Raw genomic sequence first — 24731 nt, 5'->3', positions numbered from 1 at the left:
CTCCTCTCAGCTACCTATGAATTGCCTGTGTTTCCTTTGAAATCCCAAACCCCTGCCTCCCCTCCTTTGTCCAAAGTGGCATATAATCCTCAGGTGTATCTTTGGGTCTCATATCTTATGACACCCCAAGTGTATACCTGTAATAAATTGTAGACATGGTTCCTGTTGCTCTTTCTTATGTTAATTTGATTGTTAGTGCAGCTAGAAGAATTTAGAGGCAGGAGTGTTGCCAGTGGAAGTGGGGTCCACTCATGGACTCACAAGGAAAGCATTCTGGGTGCCCACATATGGGAGGGTAAGGTGTAGTGGTAGGATTTATTGTAGAAGCAAAATCATTGTGAAAGAAGTCCAGCCTTGTCTTCATCAGGCTCAGAGCAAAGGCCAGCATCCAGAGGGAGGTGCTTCCTCTGTGCTGTTCCGTCCAGTTCAGTCCCTGTCCCCATCCCGCTAGGTTAGCTTCTGTTCCCAGCTGTGCCCTGGCTGGTGCTTGGAATCCAGTGGCTGTGGGGCCACAGGTGGCTGCTAGGGCTGCATGGCTGTTATGAAGAGAGAATGTGTAAATAGGGCGAGTGTATGTTGGGGGGTGGGGTGGGGGGAAAGAGAGAAGGAAGGAGAGAGAGAGATCCCACATGCCCTTGTTAGGCTGATTATATTATCTCGGGCTTGGGAAGGACCAGGCACCCTTTTAGAATAACCAATCCACTTCCCAGTCTTTCTTGGGCTGGCACTGGGCCCTCCCCCTACCCTATCCATTTCCTAGATCTTCTGGGGTGCTGTGTCCCTTATCCAGTCCAATCCTTTTCCATCCTTTTCCCAGGCTGGGCTCTGCGGCCTTGTGATCACCATCTTAGTTCCTACTGTGCATGCCTCAAAGTGGAAGCACCTCCCCCGTGCCACCTGGCTTCTGTGCCTGTACCCAGCAGAGGAATGTCTCCTGCTCTTTTTATTCCTCCCCGTTCCCTGGTAACTGTAGGGATTAGGTCCCAGGGTGTAGGATGCAGAGGTTCCCTGGGGAGCCTATGAATGCTGCAGTTTCCTAGTGAAGCAGGCTTACTAGCTCATTCAGCTCCTCAGTTTATGATGCTCAACAATGTTGGATTCCCTCTGCTCCCTTTATTAATATCTAGCTACCTATGCTAACATGAGGAAAGTTATTTTTGCACCCCCACAAAGCCTCTCTGGTTTTTCTGAAGCATAAATGTTATGCTCCTCTGTACTTAAAATTCCCACAGTGGCTTTACATGGCCTTCAAGATAAAATGGAAACTTTGCATGGCTTCTTTCTGTCTACCTCTGCAGACTCCTCTCTCTGCTGCCCGCCTTACGTTTTATTTTCTAGCCATCTTGAACTTGTTCTAGTTCCCTGAAGTCACTGTCATCTTTGCACTTGTTTTCCCCTCTGTAAAGAATACTACCCCCTTTCTAGCCAAATCCAGTATCATGGTCTGTACTTAAAGTGCCTTTTTTAATGAAAAGCATTGCTGGAACTCACTAGACTAGGTAAGATGCCCCTGCTTGTGTGTCCCCATAGCATGTTGTACTTCTTCTATTGGAACTTAATGCACAGTGTATAAATGTGTGCTTCATTAATTGTCTTTCTCACTAGCTGGTAAGCTTTCTGAAAGTAGGAGCTATGTCTGACTTCTTTACCACTGTTTTACCATTCCTAGCATGGTGTTTGGCACATAGAAAGTGCTCAGTGAAAATTTGATGAGTTAATAGGTTAGTGAAACCAAGAAAAGATTTGATAAAAAGAATATTGCAATATAACCTTGAGGTTGAAAAAGACAGACGGAACATAGTAAACCTCAGCCTTAGAAGGTTATTCCATATCTGTTAGAAGAGAAGGTATGTATAATAGTGATGATATGATATAATAGTGATCACAGGTTTTGTACCTATGTGCTGGGGAGGGTTTAGGAAATACACACTCAGCTATGCCCAGCCAATGGAAGTTAAATTAGTCACTTAATGCTTTTTATTACTTTTTTATTTTCAAATGTTCAAAGTTTATTCTGTTTCTCTGGGAGGCCAAGAGTCAACAGCTCTTGAGTTGTTAAATCAGAAAAGATTTAAAGATTTACATAAAACTGAATCTTCCTAAAAATCGCATTGAAACTTTAGGGGAAGCAGATCCCCAAACATTTTCCAAGGAGCAAAGGCTTGTGAATGGGAAACCACACTGCACATTGCCCGTTGCCCTTAAAGGATCTCTAAATGCTCACAGCTGTCCTCTGTCCCCAGCTCATCCTGCATTGCTTGTTCCACCACCCTGGTTCTGAGGAGCATAATAATCCTTACGGTGTGGGAAAGAAGACTGTAATTTGGTAGTTTAGATAAGACATTCACCATTTTTAGAAATAATGTCAATGTAGTCTTTATTTCTTTTTTTTCCCTAATCTAGAGAGCTGCAATTTTATGAGCCCTGGCAATTAGTTAGCTCTGTGCCTCTTGATGAGGCCAGAAAGAAATCAGAGAAAGACAAATCCCTTATGATTTCACTTACATGCAGAATCTAAAAAAAGAAATAAACCGCCCAACTGGAGTGGCTCGGTTGGTTGAGCGTCGTCCTGTGCACTGAAGGGTTGCCAGTTTGATTCCCTATCAGGGCACATACCTGGGTTGTGGGTTTGATCACCAGTTGGGGCACATATGGAAGGCAGCTGATAGATACCGGTTTCTCTCTCCCTTTCTTTCTCTCTCCCTCTCTTTCCTTCTCTCTCCCTTTTTCTCCCTCTCCCCCTTCCTCTCTCTAATAAGCATGTCCTAAGGTGAGGATTAAAAAATAAGTCCTCTTAAAAAATAAAACCAAACTTATAGATACAGAGAACAGATTGGTAGTTGCAGGGGGTGGGACAGATGCAGGGCAAGTGACCTGATTTTGTTTTGTAATTTTAGTTTAAATAAATTCAATTAAAATGTTTTTTAAATAAATTGTTTCTGCATCCCTAGATTATGGAGTTTGTTTTCCAGGAGAAAATTGAAAGTTGGTTTAATATCAATGTTATGTCTATAAGGTTTTACACACACACACCACCTTCACCAACCTAAACATCTAAAGAAGATATAATGTTGAGATGGAAAACTCTCAGTAACTTAAAAAGCTCAGTAACTGAGTTTTCTCAGCTTGCTTAATTTTATTTTCTTTCTTCTGCGTGCATTTGGAGGCTTTCTTGGCCTGGAGGGAGCATTGAACAGTAGGTATGAATTTCACCATTAAGGCTAAGCTTACTTGTCAACAGAAGGCAGTCACCAGGCCAACCACAGTCTTTATCTTATTTCATGCCTCTTTGCCTGAGGCAGGACTTTTCATTCATCTCTAGAGAGCAGTGGTTCTCAACCTTTCTAATGCCACGACCTTTTAATACAGTTCCTCATGTTGTGGTGACCCCCAACCATACAATTATTTTAGTTGCTACTTCATACCTGTAATTTTGCTACTGCCCTCTCTAGCTCACCCTCCTAAATATGTATATGAACTGAAAATTGGGAAGACAAAAAATGTAAGAGGTGGCATGGAAGTGAATTGCACCTGAAGTTCAAAATTATTTGCTTTGCAAATTTTTAAGTAATTTGTATCTATTGATAACTTTTTGTCATCTTTTGTTTCCATAACTATGAGTGATTCCCTGAAGCTTTGTAACACTTTCTTATATTCTATTTTAGGTCTGTTTCTAATGAAAAAGTTAATTAATCTTTTAATTATAAGGTATGAAAATAAAATGGGCTTTATTTGATAAATAATGTAAGAAGGAACAATGTGGTGTAGTGATGTGACTATAAATTAATATAGTATAGCTCAGTGGTCGGCAAACTAATTAATCAACAGAGCCAAATATCAACAGTACAACGTTTGAAATTTCTTTTGAGAGCCAACGTTTTTAAACTTAAACTATATAGGTAGGTACATTGTTATTAATTAGGGTATGCCTAAGCTGGCCTGGGGCCAAAGAGCTGCATGTGGCTCGCGAGCCGCAGTTTGCCAACCACTGGTATAGCTTGAAGACTTTAAAATTGTTTTGAAAACTAGCTTGTTGAGCTCAGATGTTTTTCTGCGGTCCTAATTGGTGATACTGCTGTAAAGGAGCAAGGTAGCTTCTAGCTAAAAGGATGGCAATGAACTTCTGCTTCACACTTGTACCCTTTAAGATAGATTTAGCTTCATATAGTCCAAAACAAACAAACTCAAAAAACCACTGTCAGTTGAACTCATATGACTTAAAAGAGCTAGAAGTTGATTTCTCTCTCGGGTGAAAGCGGTCCAGAGGCAGGCAGTCCAGGGCTGGTATAACTCTTCCACAGCATCCAGCCGAGCCTCCCTCCTTGCTGTTCTGCCAGCCTTGGTGTGAGGTCTTTTCCTCTAAGGTGGGTGCTTAGGCTCATGTTCATTGATAAACTCTGACCTGGCCAGTTGGCTGCCAGCACAGATGCAGGCCTGACGGGGTGATGTAATCCTAGCTTGGGCATATAAATTATGTAGTAAAGGCAAATGAGCTACTACAGTCCTGAGGCAGGCGCCTCATAGGTGCAGCACACCACCGCTATACAGCCTAGATGTTACCTGCCAGTTAGCGATACGCACTTAGCTTGCCTATGTGGGTCAGACAGTTCAGTACCAGGCAATTTGGTGAAAAGACCTAACCTCATTTCTCCTGCCCTGAACCACATCCCTCAGAGCTTGGACTCTGCTGGGTCAGGTTTCCTGTTTTGTAATAAAACTTATTCACTTGGCTTTTGATCTTTGATCTTCCAGTGTTTTTCTCTAACATCCTTGTGTACACTTCTCAGCTGGCTAGAGTGGGGGAGGGAAGATCACCCTTCTCTTTTAAGGACACTGCTGAGAAGTCACACTGCTCTTCCACTTACATCCCATTGGCTAGAACATAGTCACATGGTTGTTAATTTCAAGGGAAATAGTTTTTTGGATGGGAGATAATGAACTCAGCAAAAAAATAACTCTGGAGTTCTTGTTACTAGCATACTTTGAAATAATACTCAAAATATCAACTCGTGATAATATTAAGAAAAATGACTATATAACCTCATCAAGGCTCACAGATTATAAAAATAAGTTATTATTCCATGGCATTTAATTACTGGTTAGGTGCTGTTTTCCTTTCTTTTTTTAGTGTCTCTGTGATTTCATTCCTCCTACCACCTCATTTCCAAAAGCAAAACGAATTTTATTTTTTCTTATAGGACTTTCCGTGACATTTCTGAAGATCTGAAATCTTCAGTAGACTGACATGGCTTCCGCTTCAGTGATTTCTCTAGGAAGTTCAACCTTGACTGTGAGGTCAGCTCAGCTGTGTCTCCTGTCCTTTCGGCTGTGCCTAGCACGCAGAGCTGGGGGAAAGAAGCGGAGCCTCCTGGCCTTCCTACCGAATGCGTGGGCAAGAGCGAACTTGCTGTGAGCTGCTTTGCATTTTAAAGCACAGCTTTAGAGCTCCCAGATGTGGTTTGCTCACCTAACTGTTGCTAAGATGGCTTAGTTAAGAGTTTCAGTGTATACACTGGTACCATGGCTTGAAATTTACCCCCTTTGCTTATTTGTATTATTATAATATGTATTTATAAAGTTATTTTTTAAGAGCCCTAAACTACCTACTGTTAAAAGGACATACATGTAATTTTTCTCCTGTTTTAAGAAATCTGTTCATAAACTTTTCTACGACGGTCACTTTTCAATGAAAAGGGCTTTCACTTTTGAGTATTAGTTGCTTGAGCAGGAAAAATGTGTCTGCTACCCTTTTCCCACAATGTATGGTCCTCTCTAAGGCAGAACCAGTCTCCCGTGGAAGGGCAGGTGGCTCACTTCAAGTTCAGTTAGTTGTGTGTTGCAACCAAAGGAGAGACAGACTGATTGAAGCTCTCTCTCCCCTTTCTTCTGCCTCCATCCCCACATCACACTGTTGCCAAATTTCTAAGACTTGGCAGACCAAATACATGTCCGCTGCTATTAATGGTAACAATGTGATAGAATTCATGTTGTGATTTTTCTTTTTTCTTTCCAAATGTTTCAAGTGAAAAATCTCAGGTGTATCAGTACTCTGATTTGTTAAATGTATCCCTATTTCACCATTTGGAATTCTGCCACTTGGTTACTTACAGACCAGAATTTTATATTTATGCAGTATTTTCCCCTCACTTAGCACAGTGCCTTGCACATGAGACTCTAGATGAATGCCTGTTGAAATACATTGTAACTTCTTAAATTTATCAGATATCACAATAACCAGGATAGTGCTTTACATTTTACAAAGTCCCTTTGCCTGTAATTATTTCACAACAACTTCACATAACCTTTCCTACAGCATTATGTTGTTTTATAACAGTTTCACACAGATGATGAAGCTAAGGTTCAGAAAACTGACAAACTGAAAGTCATAAAGTTCAGTAAGATTTGACCTCATATCTTCTGACTCCGTAAGTCTGCAAACTCTGCTTATGCTGTGGTGTTTCTTCTACTACCTTACAGTTTTCCGTGCTGTGAGATACTAGTAGAATAGGTGTCCTTGGATTTGTCCTCCTGTTACTGAGGGCTGGGACTAGAACCCAGCTCTTAGCTCTGTGCCCTTGCCACCGTATAAAACAATCCTCAGGCTCTTTCTCTGTCCCCAGGGGAATGTGGAAGAGAAAGGCTTCTTAAGAATCAGAAATCACCGGTTTGGAAAACACTTAAAAGTAGAAATTATTTTATCTCAAACACTTTTTCACTAAAAAGCACAGTTAGTATAACTAGCTTAAATTTATCCTGATATTAAGAAAAACTCCATTTAGAAGAGAGGCTTTGTTTATACAGTAGACTATGTGCACATCTCTAATTTTTCCTATGAACCCTTCAACAATTACAATTTGATATAACACCAATGTTACGTTTGGCCACTAATTACTTTCTGTAGTTCGTTGTGTAATCATTTATTCAGTAAAACATTTGCTAAGAGTTTGCCAAACTCTAGGCCAACCAAGCCAGGCACTGTACAGGGTGCTGTAGGGGATAACTCATAAGCAGGCCTTCTCTTTCGGTAAATCTTAGCCAGATCATGTGTATTGCTAAAATAAAAAATTTGCATTAAAGGGGTTAAAAAAGAAATCGGGTTTGTATCTGTTAATTGTATACTGGTAAGTTTATAGCTGTAATTTGCACGCATTCACAAGAGATAAATGTTGTACACAATGAGTTGGGTGCCTATACAGATTATGTTTTTGGGCTTTTAGCGGTACAAAGTGATATTGCAAAAAACTAAACTTGAGCTAATATGTGGCTGTAGCTGGTCATAATTATTCTTAGGAGTACCAGGTTGTTAGAGGGGGACTCTGAGCTCTAAGAGACTAGGTTAGAGCTGCCCAAATGAGCAGTGATGTAATGTCACCCTGGCATGGCAGGAACAGAGGTGCCCTAGTGCTACCCAGTCCTGATCAGGAATTGAAGTGCCCCGCACTCCAGCAGCTGGGAGGACAGGGAGGCTGGCGGCTAGGGGAGGTCTTCCTGGAACCCTCACAAACATGCCCCTCAGGAGTAGTGAGGGTGTGCAGCATCTTCACAGAGCATAGAGATCAAGTGGCATGAAAAGGTAGGAATCTCAAGCTCAAGTTTAAGATGACCAGCCCTCAGGTTCTCAGTTCGGATCTGACCCAGAAAGGGGGAGAAAATGCATCGATGAAGTAGAAGTAGCCTCAGTAAAAACTGAGTTCAGAAATCCCATTACAATGTCTTTCATTTTACAGCTCGATTAAAGATTAGTGTTAAGTTCGCATTCACTATTCTGTTATAAACTAAATGGAGGAGATAAAAACTCTCCACACAAACGTGCTCCTCTCTTTCTCAGAGAACAGGCGTGTGGTATTCAGCATAAACTCCATATATAAGTCTTGCTGCAGTTCCAAAATTCTTACCATACTCTCTGTTCCTGGAAGTGATCTGTCAGACTGCTTTAGATTCCAGTCTTATTTATTTTTTTCCATTTGCAAGGAACCCTAACACCCCTTCCATTAGAGGTGGTGAGCTGGCAGAGTGTTCCCTTGACCTCTGAGACTGGTGTAGAGCGACCCTGGGCAGTGGGAGGATACCCAAGAATTGTTATGGAGATGCTGTATTTAAACAAACTCCGTAGCTCTTGGAAATGGCAGCTGTTTATTCCAGTTAAAAAGGCCTGCTCCAGGGCTTAGAGATAAAATCCTCTGGCTGACCTTGGTCTTAGCAGGAACCCGTCAGTGACCCTTCAGGACTTCCTAGTACCACTAGTTCTCACTTTCATTGTATTTAGCGTTTCAGGAAGTGTCCCTGCTGGGCAAGAAATACTCAGAAATTCAGGCCATGAGGGTTGCAAACTGTGGCTCGCGAGCCACGTGCGGCTCTTTGGCCCCTTGAGTGTGGCTCTTCCACAAAATACCATGGCCTGGGCAAGTCTATTTTGAAGAAGTGGAGTTAGAAGAAGTTTAAGTTTAAAAAATTTGGCTCTCAAAAGTAATTTCAATCGTTGTACTGTTGATATTTGGCTCTGTTGACTAATGAGTTTGCCGACCACTGGATTAGAGCAAAGCAATATTTAGGTGAGCTATCCGAGCTTTCCACCCCAGGTTTATAGGAAAAACCTTTTCGGAACTTCCCATACTCTGGTCCTGACCTGAGGGTCTTCCGAGACCCTTACAAGAGTTTTACAGTAGGCACTTCACAGTGGAAATAGCCTCTGACAGTAAACTTCCAAATGCTAGTTCCAGCTAAAAATAAGTACTTTCGTTTTTATTAACTTGTTGCCTTTACATAGTTTGCAATAAAAATATACTCATTTTATTAATTTACTGAGGACCTGCAAAAAATGTGCATACTATCTGAAACACTGAGCAGTTATTTTTTGATAGACTTGATTTACATTTCTTTTATTTTTAAACTGTCTATTGGCATCACAGACATTCTGGGCTAGAATGGGCCTTATATAATTAGGTGGTTCTGTCGTTTTCTAGAGAAGGGAACAAATCCAAAGGTCCAAGCGGCTTTTCTAACACACACAGCCAGTTAGTAACAATTCAGAGTAGAGTACAGTTCTCTTTTTCACCCAGTCCATTGTTCTACTTCTCTTTCCCTTTTCCTCATAGTCGAGTAGCTCTTGGAAAAACGTGTTTCTTGTAGCAGTTGTTCAAATGGATGTTATTAGATGGTATCAGAGAATGAAGTGTGCATGGGGGAGGGGACGCCAAGGTCAATTAAAATTGAGACATGCTGGGTTTGTTTTCTTTCTGTAGGACTTCTCAGAGTTTTTGACGTGCTATTATATATTGTGAATTTATGAGGGGACAAAGACTGTGTTTTCTTAGATTTATTTGACCTTAAACTTCGGCCCCATCCTTCCTTTTCTCAGAGCATCTCAAAGTACTACTGGCCCTTTGGGAAACATAGCTCTACAGTGAGTTTACAGCTTTTGTAGAAGACATTCTTAGTGGAATTTCTGAAAAGTAAATGTGTTACCATGGTACCCTGTAATCGTTAACAAATCTCAAAGTTTACTGAGAATACTAGAAAGAAAACATATTTGCCCTTCAGAGCTATATGTAAAGTATAGAGAGTCTTACCACCTATGGTGCGTAAAATCAGTATTTGTGTTTAGTTTTGCAAGTTTTTCAAGGATCAATTAATGTGCAGATACAGTGGTGATATATTGATATTACATTGTAATAATGCTTTTGTGTGGCACTTTATATTGCTTTCATAACAACCCTGTAAGATAGGCAGGTGTTAAGTATTATCAGATGAGGCATTGGAGGCTCAGAAAGGTTTTTGTGATTCTCACCCCCCCCCCCCCACTGAAGTTTATAACACAAAGTAATGGAGCCAGAATTCAGTTTCAGAATTTCTGACTCCAAGTCCAGAGTTATTCGCACCTGGTTTCTTGTTTTTCTTCCAGCTTTATATTTTACAATGGAAGGTGTGGAAGCAATTCTTAAAGTAACATAATTTTGGCTTATTATCAAACACTGTTTCTTCTTTATTGCAGTGACTCAAAATTTAACTATTACAGCTATCCCAAAGAAAACCCTCCTTTTCTCCCTTGCACTGCCAATTTGTTTAGGTGACTGGAGTGTATAACAGGCACCATTTGATTTTGAAACCAAAATTGGATATATAATTGTGATTGCTTATGTAATTTTGGAAAATGTACCATCTCTGCATTCTCAGACAAAGTAGGGATGAGATGGTGTGAAAGTAAAAAAAGAATATTCAAATACAATACACCTCTGTTCTCTCACAAATGCTGTTTCTTAGCTTTAACTTGCTTTGACAACCTACTGATGTAAGTACTTTGTAAATGTAAAATATTTATATTTTGAAATAAAATAACGTGTTGAATGAATCAGGTGGTAAACTTAGTCTCATTTATGTTGAGAAATGTGATCTTTTGTGAAGTCAGACTTTCACAATTACACTGTCTCTTGGGTCTTAATCTTCTCCTTTGGCACCACTGCTTACACTGAAGTTTTATGAAATAAGGGTCACTTAAAAAAGGAAGATGCATGTGGGGAGTGGGTGCTGGGCATCTTAAAGAGGTAAAAGGATCCAAGGCTGAGGTTGGAGCCCTCAGTACACAGGATAAGGTGGCCTTAAGGTGGGTGGATAAGGAAATGATGAGGTGGATGGCTGAGGAGTAAGCAATCAGAGGGGGGAAAAGTTGTATAAAGGAACTGTACCTTTTGAATGAACAAAATAAGCCTAAGTTATGGCTATATTCAATACCAGAGACATAGGTGCAGCCCTGGCATCTATGCCAGGCAGCTCCAAACTGGAAGGTGGATCTGAACCCACAGTGGAAGTCCTGTGAAACACCTATCGGTGATGATTGCCAAAGAGCTTGCTGACACCTCGAGTTGGAGGTGTTCAGCTCATCAACCTATTATGGATGGAGAAATGATCCTGGCTGAGGTGTAAGGGTGGACTAGTCAGTCACACAGTTTTTTTTAAAAACATATTTTATTGATTTTTTTACAGAGAGGAAGGGGGAGGGTTAGAGAGTTAGGAACATCCATCAGCTGCCTCCTGCACACCCCCTACTGGGGATGTGCTGGTAACCAAGGTACATGCCCTTGACCGGAATCAAACCCGGTACCCTTCAGTCTGCAGGCCAACGCTCTATCCACTGAGCCAAACTGCTCAGGACCAGTCACACAGTTTTTCTACTCTAATGGTTTCCGGTTGGCAGACGATGCCTGTTCACAAAGCATTTCTGCGTGCATCTCAGTCTGTTGCATAAGGTTAGACCCCTTCAGAGCGAGTGTGCTCCTGACAACCTCCTTTGGCTTTGCCCTGGAATCCATAGACAAGGGGTATTTCAGCTCCCCCATTCCAATCCCGCAGGGGCTCTGTGCTTCTCAGCCTTACCCTTAAGGACTCGAGTTTAGTCAGAAGTAAACACTAATGATCGTTTCAGGCAATGAACAGCTGTTAAGAAACTGTTCTGTGCTAGGCAACAGGAGAAAAATAATTTTGAAAAGTAGTTTTAAAAAGTAATAGTATTGAACTGTAGGTGAAGCTTTTTCATATGCTCTAATTTCCTTTTCAAGAGTAATTCCGAACAATAGCCTGAAAGATACCCAATACTCCTTAATTGCATAATCAAATATTTCATCTTCAATCCAGCTCAAAGTATTGTGAGAAAGACACAGTCGCAAAAGGAGCCGCGTGGAGGGGAAGTGGGACCTCTGAAGCGCTATTGCTAGTGGCATTCCCGCCGCAGGGCAAACGCTCTCCCTTCAGACTTGACTCTGGTTCTGCCCTACTAGTTAGTTTCAACCCCAGCGCGGCTTCTACAAATTGTCGCTGAATGGGAGTGAGAACGACCCATCGATGCCAGGACGGGGAGCTTTGCCGGGGACGGTTGTCCTTGTCGTGGTAGGAGGCCGCGGGAGGCCCTCAGGTGACCTGTTTATTCCAGTGGGGCGAGACGTGCGTGGGAACCACTGAAGAGCGGTCTCCGGAGACAGACGGGGCGGGGCCCGGGTTAGGGGCGGGGCTTCGGGGCGAACCCGACCAAAGCGCGTTGGTGCGAGGTGTGGGCGGGGCCGTGCCGGGGGTGGGGCTCGGCGGCGGTCAAGCGGGACGGGATGGGGCGGGGCCGTGCCAGGGGCGGGCCCGGTCGGGGGCGGGGCCTCCGGCGGCGCGGGTGCATTGCCGCCGCCGCGGGCGGGCTGGCTGGCAGGCGGCGGGCCCGCAGTGGCGCGGCGTCCGAGCTGTGCGACCGGGGGATGGCCATGGCCGCCTCTCCGGGCCCCGCCGGCGTTGGCGGCGCCGGGGCAATGCTAGGCTCCGGCCCATCCAGCTTCGGCTTCGACTCGGGACTCGAGATCAAAACTCGCTCGGTGGAGCAGACACTGCTCCCGCTGGTTTCCCAGGTAAAGTGGCTCCCGGCGCGGCCCCTCGTCTCCTGTGGCCGCGGCCCGCGATGGCGGCGGCGCTCGCGCTGAGGGGCCGGCCGGAGGCAGCCGTTGCCCCACATTCCGCGCCTGCACGACGGCGTGCGTGTCCGACCTCCTGTCTGGGTTAGGGACCCGCCTCGGCGGAGGCGGCGGGAGCCGGGACCCTCCGAAATCAGGAGGCGAGGCCGAGGGGGCTGAGCGCAGGGGAGGCGGCGGGGCGCGGATCCCAGTGCGGACCGAGTGCCGGCCAGCAGGTGCGCCGCCGGCTTGTCCCACTGGACCCGCTTCGGGGCTGCGGCTCGGGCGTTCCGGGCCCCGTGAGCCCCCCGCGGAGGGAGAGCAGCAGAACCCAGCTCCCCGGAGGCAGAGAGAAACCTGGCCGGGGGCCCCCGCTGGCAGATAGGGACCCTCCTCGTTGCCCCTTTTTATCCCGCTGCCGGCTCACGTTTGCATTCCCAGCTCAAACCTGGACTGTTGGTTGGCCGCTCTGGCTGGGGGTTCCTGCCCGCCTCCAACTCCAGCGCGCTCCCCGCGGCCTTTGTCCCTTTCCCCCGCCGGGGTGCGTGCGGCTCGCCCGGATCCCATTCACCGGGGCCGCCCTGCCCCTTCCCCTAACCTGCCTGCTCATTCCACTGGCTTTTGTCCGGCCTCGGAAGAGTGAAGTCAAGGACTGTCTGATAGTTAATCCGGATACACATCTTTTTTTTTTTTTTTTTTTTTTTGCCAAATTCCACTTGGGATTTATAGTTTATTGTATTTGCTGGTCCTAACAGAAGTCTGGAATCAGCTAATTGATGCGCTTAGTTTTAGAGAAGTTTTTGTTACCGTGAGCCAAGCTGTGGGCCGCCCGAGGGCTCGAATTCCTCACCTAGATCAGTTGTGTGCCAAGTACTGTGTGTGTGTGTGTGTGTGTGTGTGTGTGTGTGTGTGTGTGTGTGGTGTGAAGAATTCTGTGCCTGGGGGGAGCGCGTTGGCGTTGTGTGACTCACAACTAGAATGCAACGTCCTGATGACTCACTCGTATTGCCGAAATTTTCGAGGTAGAGGGAATCTTCAAGACTACCTGACTCTAAATTTTTTAGAAAAATCCTTTCTTACAGCATCCTTGACACCTGGTCGCCAGTCCCTTCTTTAAACGTGGTCAGTGATGGGAAGCCAGGAGCTGGTCCATAGAATTTTAAATGCCATCTCTTCTCCATCCCACTCCTGCAAACACTTGAAGTCAGCAGTCACATCACACATGTCCCTCGATTCCTGTGATGCTGATTAAATGAACAGCTCCATTTTTCTTCCTCATTTTAGCCTGGCTAACAAAACAGGTAATGAAGTACACCTGACAAGCTCCCCTCCGCCACCCCTTCCATGTCTGAGAGGAGCACTGACTAGTGGGAAGGATTGCTAGGATCACTTAGTTATATCTGCACTGCCCCTCCCCTCAAAAGAATACCACCACCACCAATACAACCACAACCCGCAGTGAGAAATAGGGGAGTAGTTTTAGAAGACACGGAAATAAGAGAGTGGTGGGAGTTCAAGTTGACAGGATTTTATTCATTTATTTAACATAGATTCTACGGCAGGCCATGTTCTAAGCACTTTATAAATATTAACTCATTGTCATAACAATCCTGTGAGGTAGATAGATGTTTATTCTCATTATATGGCTGAGGGAACGGAGAAATAGTGAAGTTAAGTAACTTGTCATGGGACTGAACTATAAATGTCAAACTGGGATTTGAACCCAGGCAGCCTGGCTCAGGAGTCTAGGGTCTTAGCAACTGCATGTGCTGCGTCGTTTCTAGCAATTGGAAGCAGTGATGAGGTCAGCTAGTAGTAGGTTCAGAGAAGAGAGTCTACAATGGAAAAACAAGCTCTGGAAGGCTGTAATCTGAAGAAATGGTAACTTTTCACAGTATCACTGCTAAAAAACATATCAGTCCTACAGCTGTGCCTTGTGTAATTCTGGGGTAAAAGAGGGTGGAGGGAGGAGGAGAGTGGAGGAGGAATGTATAAATTGCTGCTGAGAGTTAACTAGAGGTCAATGCCAAAGAGGGAAATGCCAGTTTTTTTCCTTCCCTATTAAAGACTCATTCAGGCCCATAGCTGAGGTTCTGCATCCCACACGTTATATAGCCACAGCAATATCTTTAGCACAATACCATAACTGATGATCCTAATGATAGACTGTACTCAACAAGAAAAAAGTTAAATTATGCTTAACGTGAAAAAAAAAAAAGTATAAAGCATAGCCAGAACGCTGTTAACAAAACAGGAACGTGTGGAGTACAATTAAATATGATTTTTGCCGGCCTGTGTGGCTCAGTGGTTGAGCATTGACCCTCGAAACAAGAAGTCACCACCAGTTTGATTCCTGGTCAGGGCCTCGATTGCGGCCTCGATCCCCAATAGAGGGTGTGCAAGAGGCAGCAGATGGATGTTTCTCTCTCACTGATGTTTCTACCCCTCTCCCTCCCTCTCTAAAAATCAATAAAAACATTTTTTTAATAAAATGATTTTTAAGTTTCAATGAATGTTAGCAGATTAAAGCTGCAGCTCTCTAGAAATCTCATGTCCAAGAATCTCCTTTTCTAAGGATGCTGCGTTATTATGCAGCTCATGCTTCATCATCTTATCCAAAAAAATATTGCAAGCATTTTAAGAAAGCATTTGTTGTGTGCTTACTAGTTGCTGCTTTTTGAGGGTCTTGTATTCTAGCTGGGAGACAGGGGTGTACAGAATAGCACATCCAAGTGTCAAATGAACATTGTCAATAGTAAATGAGCTGGTTTGCTCAATGGCTAGACACGGGTGGGCAAACTTTTTTTTTTTTAATATATATATTTTATTGATTTTTACAGAGAGGAAGTGAGAGGGATAGAGAGTTAGAAACATCAATGAGAGAGAAACATCGATCAGCTGCCTCCTGCACACCTCCCACTGGGGATGTGCCCGCAACCAAGGTACGTGCCCCTGACCGGAATCGAACCCGGGACCTTTCAGTCCTCAGGCCGACGCTCTATCTACTGAGCCAAACCAGTTTCAGGGGGTGGGCAAACTTTTTGACTCGAGGGCCACAATGGGTTCTTAAACTGGACCGGAGGGCTGGAACAAAAGCATGGATGGAGTGTTTGTGTGAACTAATATAAATTCAAAGTAAAGGAGCGGAGGGGAGAGCAAGAGAACCCTCCGCTCTTTCAGCTCCGCGGGCCAGATAGAACAGCCGAATGGCCGGATCCGGCCCGCGGGCCGTAGTTTGCCCACGGCGTGTCGGCCTGTGGACTTAAGGGTCCCGGGTTTGATTCCACTTAAGGGCACATGCCTGGGTTGCGGACTCGATCCCCAGTAGGCAGCATGCAGGAGGCAGCCAGTCAATGATTCTCTCTCATCATTGATGTTTCTCTCTGTCTCTTCCTTTCCCTTCCTCTCTGAAATCAATAAAAATAGATTTTTAAAAAGTAGTAAATGCCCTAAGAGCTCAGAGGAGGCATGGATGAGTCAGGAATGATGCCATAGAGGAGACAGAGTCTTGAGGTGAACAGGTAGGGCTAGCATTGTACAGTTTAGTGAGTTTCTACTCCGATACCACCTCTCCGACGCTCCAAGTGAAAAGTTCGGGATTACTGGCCTTATTCTAGGAATGCAAGGTTGAGTCAATATTAGACAACTATATACAATTTTCTGCATTCACATATTAGAAAAGATGTATTTTCTTATCATTAGATGCCAAAAAAGCATTCAATTAAATTCAACTTCTAAGTATGATAAAAAGCACTTAAGAAACTAATAACAGAAGAAAACTTCCTTAACCTGATAAAGTGTATTTGCAGAAAACCTACAGTTAACATCATAGAAATAAGTAAAAAAAAATGTTTTTTAGTCCTCACCAAGGATATGTTTTTATTGATTGCAGAGAGAGAGAGAGAGAGAGAGAGAGGTGTGAGAGAAATATCGATCAGTTACCTCACCCTGACTGGAGATCGAACCCGAAACCTAGGTATGTGCCCTGAAGGAGAATTGAACCTGCAACCCTTTTGGTGTACAGGACAGCGTTCCACCCACCCAACTGAGCCACCTGTCCAGGGCTCAACTGGATTTTTAAAGGTAGAATTTGATAAAGGTAATCCTAAAATTTATATGAAAGAGTAAAGAGCCAAGAATAGCCAGAAGAGAAGCAAAATGGGTGGACTTACTCTACCAGATTTCAAAAGTTGTTATAAAGCTATAACAAATTAAGACAATGTGGGTATAAGGATAGAGATGGACAAATAGAGTAGTGAAACAGAATGCGAACCTAGAAACAGAGCCACACATGACGTGGAAACTTGGTAAATCACAGAATTAGCTCTGCTGTCAGTGGGAAAAGGAAGAAATTTTATAAAAAACGGGTCTGGACCCTGGCCAGTGTTCTCAGTGGTTAGAGCATCAGCCCAAGCACCAAAGGGTTGCAAGGTTGATTCCCTGTCAAGGGCATGTATCTGGGTTACAGTTTGCTCCTGCCCTGAGTCGGAGTGAGTAGGAGAGGCAACCAGTTGATGTGTGTCTCTCACATCAATGTTCCTCTCTCTCTCTCTCCTCCTGCCTCCCTCCCTTTCACTCTCTGAAAAGCAATGGAAAAAAATATCCTCAGATGATAATTAACAACAACAACAACAACAAAAATAATAATAAAAAATAATGGGTTGGGGGCAATTGGTTATCTAAATAGAAGCACATGAAACTGGATCCATACCCCTAAGAGAAACTCCTGTGTGTGTGCTAGAGACATGGATTAGAATTTTGGCTTTTTTTTTTTTCTTTACTTCTTATGGCCCCAAACAGGAAACAACCCAAATGTAGGATGTTTAAATAAATTGTACTATGTTCATACAATGAGATACTCTACAGCAGTAAAATGAATGAACCATGGGTATAATTATCTATACGGATGGGTCTCAAAAAACGTAGTGTTGAATGAAAAAGAATTAAAGGTTCAAAACGTAGCAAAACAAAACCATATATCATTTAGGGATATAACACTTGTGCAGTAGTTATAATAAGGGAAGGATGAGCACCGAATCGGGACAGCGTTCTTTTCCAGGGGAGGGAGTGATGTAGCAAGGGAAGGGCCCACAGGCAATTGGGTTGTCCGAGGTACTGACAGTGTTCTCTTCAGCTCAGCGGTGGTTGCATATGTCTTCCTTTCATTTCTTCAGACTGTACGTGTATATGTTATACGCACTCATTTGTTACATATTTTCTAACTCAGACCATTTTTTAAAAAGCTCTTGGGCTAAGTCCCAAACATATTTTCTGCAGAACAACTCCCCACCTCCTTTAATAATCACTTTATTCTTCCTGTCAAAACTCCCACTCCCAGTCTTAAAATGTTTTTATGCAAGGAAGGGAAGGGGGTATCTGCCACACAGCTCCACCCTGGTGTGGAATGTTATTCTACCACCCACTAGTCTTTTCCTGTCGGTGATGGATTTACTTCATTCTCCATTGTGCAGACCCTTCACAGTTCTGAGCAGCTCGCCCTGTCTTCCCATTTCTCTCCGCAGGGTCCTGGAAGCTTTTCAGGATCCTTGTCTCACTAAGCTGGAGATAAACAGGGTACATAGCGGGCCCTCTTTGCTGATTTGTGTATGTGAATGTATGTGTGTTTTTAACTGCAAAGATAAAACACACAAAATTCAAACACTGCAGTGGTGTATAAAGTAAACATAATTGCCCCTTTTTCTTACTCTTAAAACGTCTCCCATGATTTGGTGTATTTTCTTTCATAGTGGTTTCTACAGTCGATTAGCTGATTTTTATGTCTAATGACTTTAAGCATTTACTGATGAGTGTCAAGGGAAGAATGTCCAGCCTTAAGAAAAGCCTCATAGGAGTTTATTTGAGTCAAAGTGACGGCAATTGCCAGGAAGCCAGATCTCAACAGATTGAGGAAATGCTCTGGAGGATGGCAGTTTTGCAGCTTATTTTATACACTAGTAGCCCATCGCACAATATTGCACGCAGTAGGCCGCCTGCCGCTTCCGTGGGAGCCAGCGGGAACCGCAGTGCGCCGCCGGGAGCCGTGCTGCTTCCACGGGAGCCGGGAGGGAGCCGCGCCAATTCCATGGGCGCGGGAAGGAGCCACGCTGCCTCCGTGGGAGATGGGCCCATCGTCTCCTCTCCAGGCCTGTGCGAGGCTGCGGGCCGGCCCCCTGTCCCCCAGAGACCCTCCGCGACCGCTGCCCAGAGGCTGCCCCCCCAGGACTGGGGGACTCCGGCTGGGCTGAGGGGACTGGGCACCACCATCTTGTGGCTATGGGCGCTGCCATCTTTGTGATGGAGTGATGGTTAATTTGCATATTACCCTTTTATTAGATAAAGAATCAAAGGAGACACAAGAGGGGTGAGGGTTACATAAAATCCACTGGTTGTAGATTAGGGAGGTGGGAGAAAGCAAAGTAGGGAATCTGAGATTAGATAAAAAAGCAAAACAGAGACACATACTTCTTTTACAGTGGTGGGTACAGGACAGAACACAGCAGAGAAAGTTATGTGGGCAAGAAGATAACAATATGGTCTGTGCTTGGTGCCTGTGCTTGTGCCTTCGAGGGTTCGGAAAAGATTTTCTGACATTCCAGAGGTGTGTTATCTTAGATGCGCAAAGACAAGAGACAATTTCTTGTCTTTGCACATCTAAGATACCTTAGGAATGCTACACATGACTACCCACCATGACCGCTATTAGTTAGGAATTTTTACGTTCAGACCACCCTGTGTGCTTACTTTCGGTCACTGGGTTTGTAAGGCCTGCCATGCAGGCTTCCCCTGAGCTTGTCAGGTTTAGTATGAGGCCCAGGAGTTAAACCCAGAGACAAACTTCTCTGTCCTGGGCTGGCTTTCTTATTCTTCAGGTCCCAGGGAATTAAGTCTTTGTTCTTTTATGTGGGCTACTGCCATTTTTTTTTTCTTCCTGGTCTTTGCTTTCTTGCCTCCCCACAAAATCAGTAAGTAAACGAAGAAAATCGATTTCAATCAAAAGATTACTGTTAGTTATTCTAGGAAATAAAAATAACATCACAAACCTGAGGGAAAACAGAGATTCTAGAAGTGTAAACAGGTTCATACCTAACAATCATGAGGTGTTGTACTGTTTTACATTAACTAGTGTATTCCCCACAACGACCTCATATTATCCTGTTTTCACAGGTGAGAACACTGAGTCATGGAAAGGTTAGATGACTTGCCACATGGCAGAGCCAGAATTCAAACCCAGGCAAGGTGACACCAGAGATCGGGCTCTTGTGCAAGTTTATGCTTTGTTAGAGATGGGTACTTCTTGACACTGTTGGTTAGAAGGTATCAAGTAAGCCCTCGTTCTTACTCTTTCATTCCACAGCAGAGTTCTTCATTGTATCAGATTCTCTTTCTCCCCCGGGGACCCTTTCTCTGCCCTCTTCCGGCTCAACCCGGCATTCTCTAGGTTAGTGTCAGGGCAGCTCCAGGTTGTGACTCCCAATATAAGATGCCTCCTATTTTGCAGAACAGTAACTAAAACATTTTTGGGCACATTATAGAATTTACAAGGCACTCTCATCAGCTCTCTTTCCCTTGATCCTTAAGACAATCCTGGAGGAAAGAGGAAGTGTAGTGATTAAGAGTGTTGGCAACTTATTGTGACCTTGGGCAAATACTTACCCCCTTCAAATTTTAGGTTCTTTATCTGCAAAATGTGGGTGATAAGAATATCTACCTCATAGAGATATAACCATTCAATGAATCAACACTTGCTACTGTTGTGCTTAATGTTACAGGTTACCTATTTTTATTTTTTTGCACGATGAGGAAATCGAAGTTTGATCTGAATTTTGTAAAACTGTGTGTTTAAATGTGTATATGTATATGTATAAAACAAGACTGAAAGAATTATACCAAAATGCTCACAGGATAGTGGAATTATGGGTGATTTTTATTTATTTAGGCTTTTCTAATTTTCCCATTTTTTTTTAAACAACATGAGTAATTTTTGAACCCCCCTTTTAAAAAGTTTGGTCATTATTCTAGGATATAAGTAGACCTCTTAGTAAGGGATTTTATAAATTGACTTGGCTCCTCTAACTGTCAATTTTAAGGGCATACCTCTACTTGGACTGTAACATCTTCTAGACTGCTTGGAGTAAGAGGAAGACAGCCAGCCACACCTAATTATGCACCTGGGAGGATGCTTGTAGTGAAAGCAAAGTGTGTGTTTCAGAACTGAACAATAGTTGATATTTTAGCTTCATTGCAGGATCTTTTCTTTATAATTGAAAGTTTAAAGCTTTATGTAAATGAAGGGTTTGACATACTGAGTCTGTTCCCAGGTGGTGGTTTGGAATAATCAATGGTGATCAAGCCCTGGGTTCTCCAGGTGGTCTGATGAGTTCTCTGGTGTATCCGATGTGGAGAAAAATGAAGCTGATGCTGAAGGATTCATATTTGTCTCCCTTCTTCCCAGCAGCATGGCCCACAGTCACCCGCAAAATTCACCCATAGCAACTCCTCTTTGACATGATAACCTAATGGCTTTAGGTAATATTTTATTTTGAAGACAGTATTCTGCCACCCTCAAAAAAAAAAAAAAAAACAGTATCAGGAAGATTGAAAACCTCCACCAAAGGAGAGTACTGGGTGGGCTTTGGTGCCAGACAAATTTGGGTTCACATTCTAAACTAGGCCACTTTTTAGCTGTGTGAGCCAATACTTAATTTCACTCAGCCTCAGTTTTCTTATCTTTATTAATACCTAAGAATTAAATAAGAGAGCTAATTATAATATACCTTGAGTGCTTGCCATAAACTTGGTACCTTGTTAAACACAATATGTGGATCATTTCATTTAATTCTCTTATCAACATCATAAGGCAGATAAGGCATTATGGCTAAATGGTTAAGAGGCTAGGCTCTGGAGTCAGAATGTCTGGGGTCAGAATGTCTCCTTGATGTCCAATTTCTTTACTCTTCATGATGTCCAGTTTCTTCATTTGTAAATACCTGCTTCATTGGGATTTTTTGAAGCATTATAGAGTAGTATTTAAAAGTATGACCTTTGCCAGCATTACCCTGATATCAACACCAGATAAGGACACTACAAAGAAAGAAAACTACAGGCCAATATCCCTGATGAATATAGGCAATAAATTATCAACAAAATACTAGCCAACCAAATTCAATAGCACATTAAAAGGAGCACACACCATGTCAAGTGGGATTCCTCTCTGCAATGCAAGGATGGTTCAACAAATGCAAATCAATAAATGTGATATACCACATTAACAGAACGAAAGGAAAAAAAATCATATGATCATCTCAATATATGCATAGAAAGCATTTGACACAATTTAACATTTTTTCATGATGAAAATGCTCAACAAATTGGGTATAGCAGGGCCATATCTCAATATAATAAGCCCATAGCTAACATCATCTTTAATAGTGGAAAGTTGAAAGGTTTTCCTCTAAGATCAGGAATAAGACAAAGATGCCCATTCTCACCTCACCTATTCAGAATAGTATTTGAAGTCTTAGCTAGAACAATCAGGCAATAAAAATGAATAAAAGACCCTAGCTGGTTTGGTTCAGTGGATAGAGCATCAGAAGGGTCTGGGGCTTGATTCTAGTCAAGGGTATGTACCTCAGTTGCAGGCTAGATCCCTGACCTTGGTTGGGGCATGTGCAGGAGGCAATCAATCTTTGTGATGTGTTTCTCTTTGTTTCTCCCCCTCCCTTCCATTCTCTCTAAAAATCAATGGGAAAATATCCTCAGGTGAGGATTAACAACAACAAAAAGAATAAAAGGCATTCTAATAGGAAAAGAAGTAAAATTGTCTCTATTTGCAGATGACATGAGCTTATATAGAGAAAATCCTAGACTCCACCAAAATACTGTTAGAACTAATAAAACAAATTAAACAAAATTGCAGGATAAAAAAAATCAACATACAATCAACTATTAATAAAAATAAAATTTTGAAAATAGAAAATAAACGTAGCCTGTCATCCCTTGCTTGAAGATTCTTCTTGGTTTCTATAGTAATAGAAAGAAACTAGACTTTTGATAGTGAGCATGTAATATAGTATACAGATATTAAAGTATAATGTTGTATACCTGAAGTTTTATATAATGTTATTAACCAATGTTACCTCAATAAATTTAATTTTTAAAAATCAATATACAGAAATCAGTTGTTTTTATTTATTTATTTTCATTTTATTTTATTTTAAAAATATTTATTGCTGAAAGAAATCAGTTGTTTTTATATGCTAACAATAAAATCTCTGAAAAAGAAATAAAGAAAACCATTCTATTATCAATAGCATCAAAGACAATAAAATACTTAAGAGTAGATTTAATCAAGGAGGTGAAAGATCTATACACTGAAAACTCTAAAACTTGAATGTCTTCATGACAGGGCAACTGGCTCCCCTAAAGTGAATAATCTCAGAGCGGGAGTGAGACGGGAACTGGAGTATCATAATGACCTGTCCTCAAAAGTAGCATGTTGTCCTGCTTTATTCCAAGTGCAGCCCATGCTTAGGGTGAGAGGAATGAGGCTCCAGCTCTTTTTTTTTTTTTTTAAATATATTTTATTGATTTTTTACAGAGAGGAAGGGAGAGAGTTAGACACATTGATGAGAGAGAAACATCAATCAGCTGCCTCTTGCACACCCCCTACTGGGGATGTGCCCGCAACCAAGGTACATGCCCTTGACCAGAATCGAACCTGGGACCCTTGAGTCCGCAGGCCGACGCTCTACCCACTGAGCCAAACCGGTTAAGGCAGGCTCCAGCTCTTGAAAGGTGAAATATCGAAGACTCTGGACACACATCAAAACCACTAGAGAGTCTATCACTTTCCTGCTTCTGTCACACTTACAAGAAAATACAAACTCTACTCCAACTCGTAGCCTTCATAGCTGGTCTCTGCCTACCAGTTGGATATCAGTCTTACATTTTAAACTATAGTCCGGCCCTCCAACGGTCTGAGGGACAGTGAACTGGCCCCCTGTTTAAAAAGTTTGAGGACCCCTGCTCCCCTCTTTTTTAAAACAATGATTTCTTTTCCCTAGAATAATTTTTCCCTGATGTTGGTCAGCCTGGCTACTTGATGTCATTTACATTTCAGCTTAAATATCATTTTCTCATGAAGGAAGAGAAATTATTTTCAGCTACACATACTGTCTATCACATTTTCCTATTTTAATATTTGCATAGTATTTATATTTAAAATGTTTTGCTTACCTAGTTATGTGATTATTGTGTTCCCCAACATTAGAATGTAAGCTCCATGAAAGCATGGGCCTTTCTTATTCATTGCTGTTTCATTATTGCTTGGAATTTTATTTGGTATATGATAGGTGTGCAACAAATATAGTTTATATAATTGAATTATTGTTATTCTACTAGACCAGGGGTGGGCAAACTTTTTGACTCGAGGGCCACAATGGGTTCTTAAACTGGACCGGAGGGCCGGAACAAAAGCATGGATGGAGTGTTTGTGTGAACTAATATAAATTCAAAGTAAACATCATTACATAAATGATGTTTTTTTTTTTTATTTCAATAGTTTTATTCATTTCAAACATTTTAACACCAGCGTTGATGCTAATGTGCAGTGGTGCATGTTAACACAAATGCCCTGTAGCACGCATTTTTACAGGCGCAAGGGGGAGAAGCAAACGCAGCACAAAATGCATTTGTTTTGCCGCTAACACATGCAGTTAGTGGCCACGGTAGCGTTACTGATACCGCATCCGTATCAGCAAAAAAATGCAGCCGCAGCATGGCTAGTGTGACATGTCCTCTGTGTGTCTTTTCCCTGCTGCGCGCGTCCGCAGTGGGAAAAAAAACTGCAGTGGATACAAGCCCTAAAAGCTGAAAGTCTTTGTTGTTTTATTAACAAGTCATTGTGATGTACAGAATGTGGGAACAGGAAAAAATTGTGTTTGAGTAGAGCTCTTAATCTTACCTCAGAAAGGCTCTGATACTGTGCTCTCCAGGGGCGTGTCTCCCTACATCACCACGATAACGTGTCTACGCATTCCCAGGGTGATGTCGGGGGACGCGTCCGCAGGCATTACAAAGAGCCTCTGGAAGACTGAGAGGTTGTTCCTTCTACTGAATGGGCGGATATAAATCCGCCCGCTCAGAAGAAGGAGCTGCGGCCGAGTTTCCCGACGTTGCCATGTTAACACTGCTGCTGGTGAAGGAGCAGAGGGGAGAGCAAGAGAACCCTCTGCTCTTTCGGCTCCGCAGGCCGGATAGAACAGCCCAACGGGCCGCATCCGGCCAGCGGGCCGTAGTTTGCCCACGGCT

General features: G+C 43.0%; 2 protein-coding genes across 5 annotated transcripts in view; both read left to right on the top strand.

Annotated features, from left to right (window-relative positions):
• TMEM245 (transmembrane protein 245) overlaps positions 1-7082 on the top strand; it is a 62692-nt gene extending 55610 nt beyond the window's left edge. For all 4 annotated transcript variants that reach the window (XM_080668080.1, XM_080668082.1, XM_080668081.1 and 1 more), the window contains one exon: positions 5199-7082. In XM_080668080.1, coding sequence (XP_080524206.1) covers positions 5199-5244 — 46 coding nt within the window. In that variant the 3' untranslated portion in view covers positions 5245-7082. The remainder of the gene's footprint in view (positions 1-5198) is intronic.
• Positions 7083-12092: 5010 nt separating this feature from the next.
• CTNNAL1 (catenin alpha like 1) overlaps positions 12093-24731 on the top strand; it is a gene marked incomplete at its 5' end in the record, with an annotated part of 45803 nt that continues 33164 nt past the window's right edge. The window contains one exon of the mRNA XM_080668321.1: positions 12093-12380. Coding sequence (XP_080524447.1) covers positions 12093-12380 — 288 coding nt within the window. The remainder of the gene's footprint in view (positions 12381-24731) is intronic.

The sequence above is a fragment of the Plecotus auritus genome (genome assembly GCF_963455305.1).
Source record: "Plecotus auritus genome assembly, chromosome: 5".
Taxonomy (NCBI): Eukaryota; Metazoa; Chordata; class Mammalia; order Chiroptera; family Vespertilionidae; genus Plecotus; species Plecotus auritus.
Note: the sequence above shows the minus strand (reverse complement) of the source record. Positions and strands in the feature narration are given on the sequence as shown.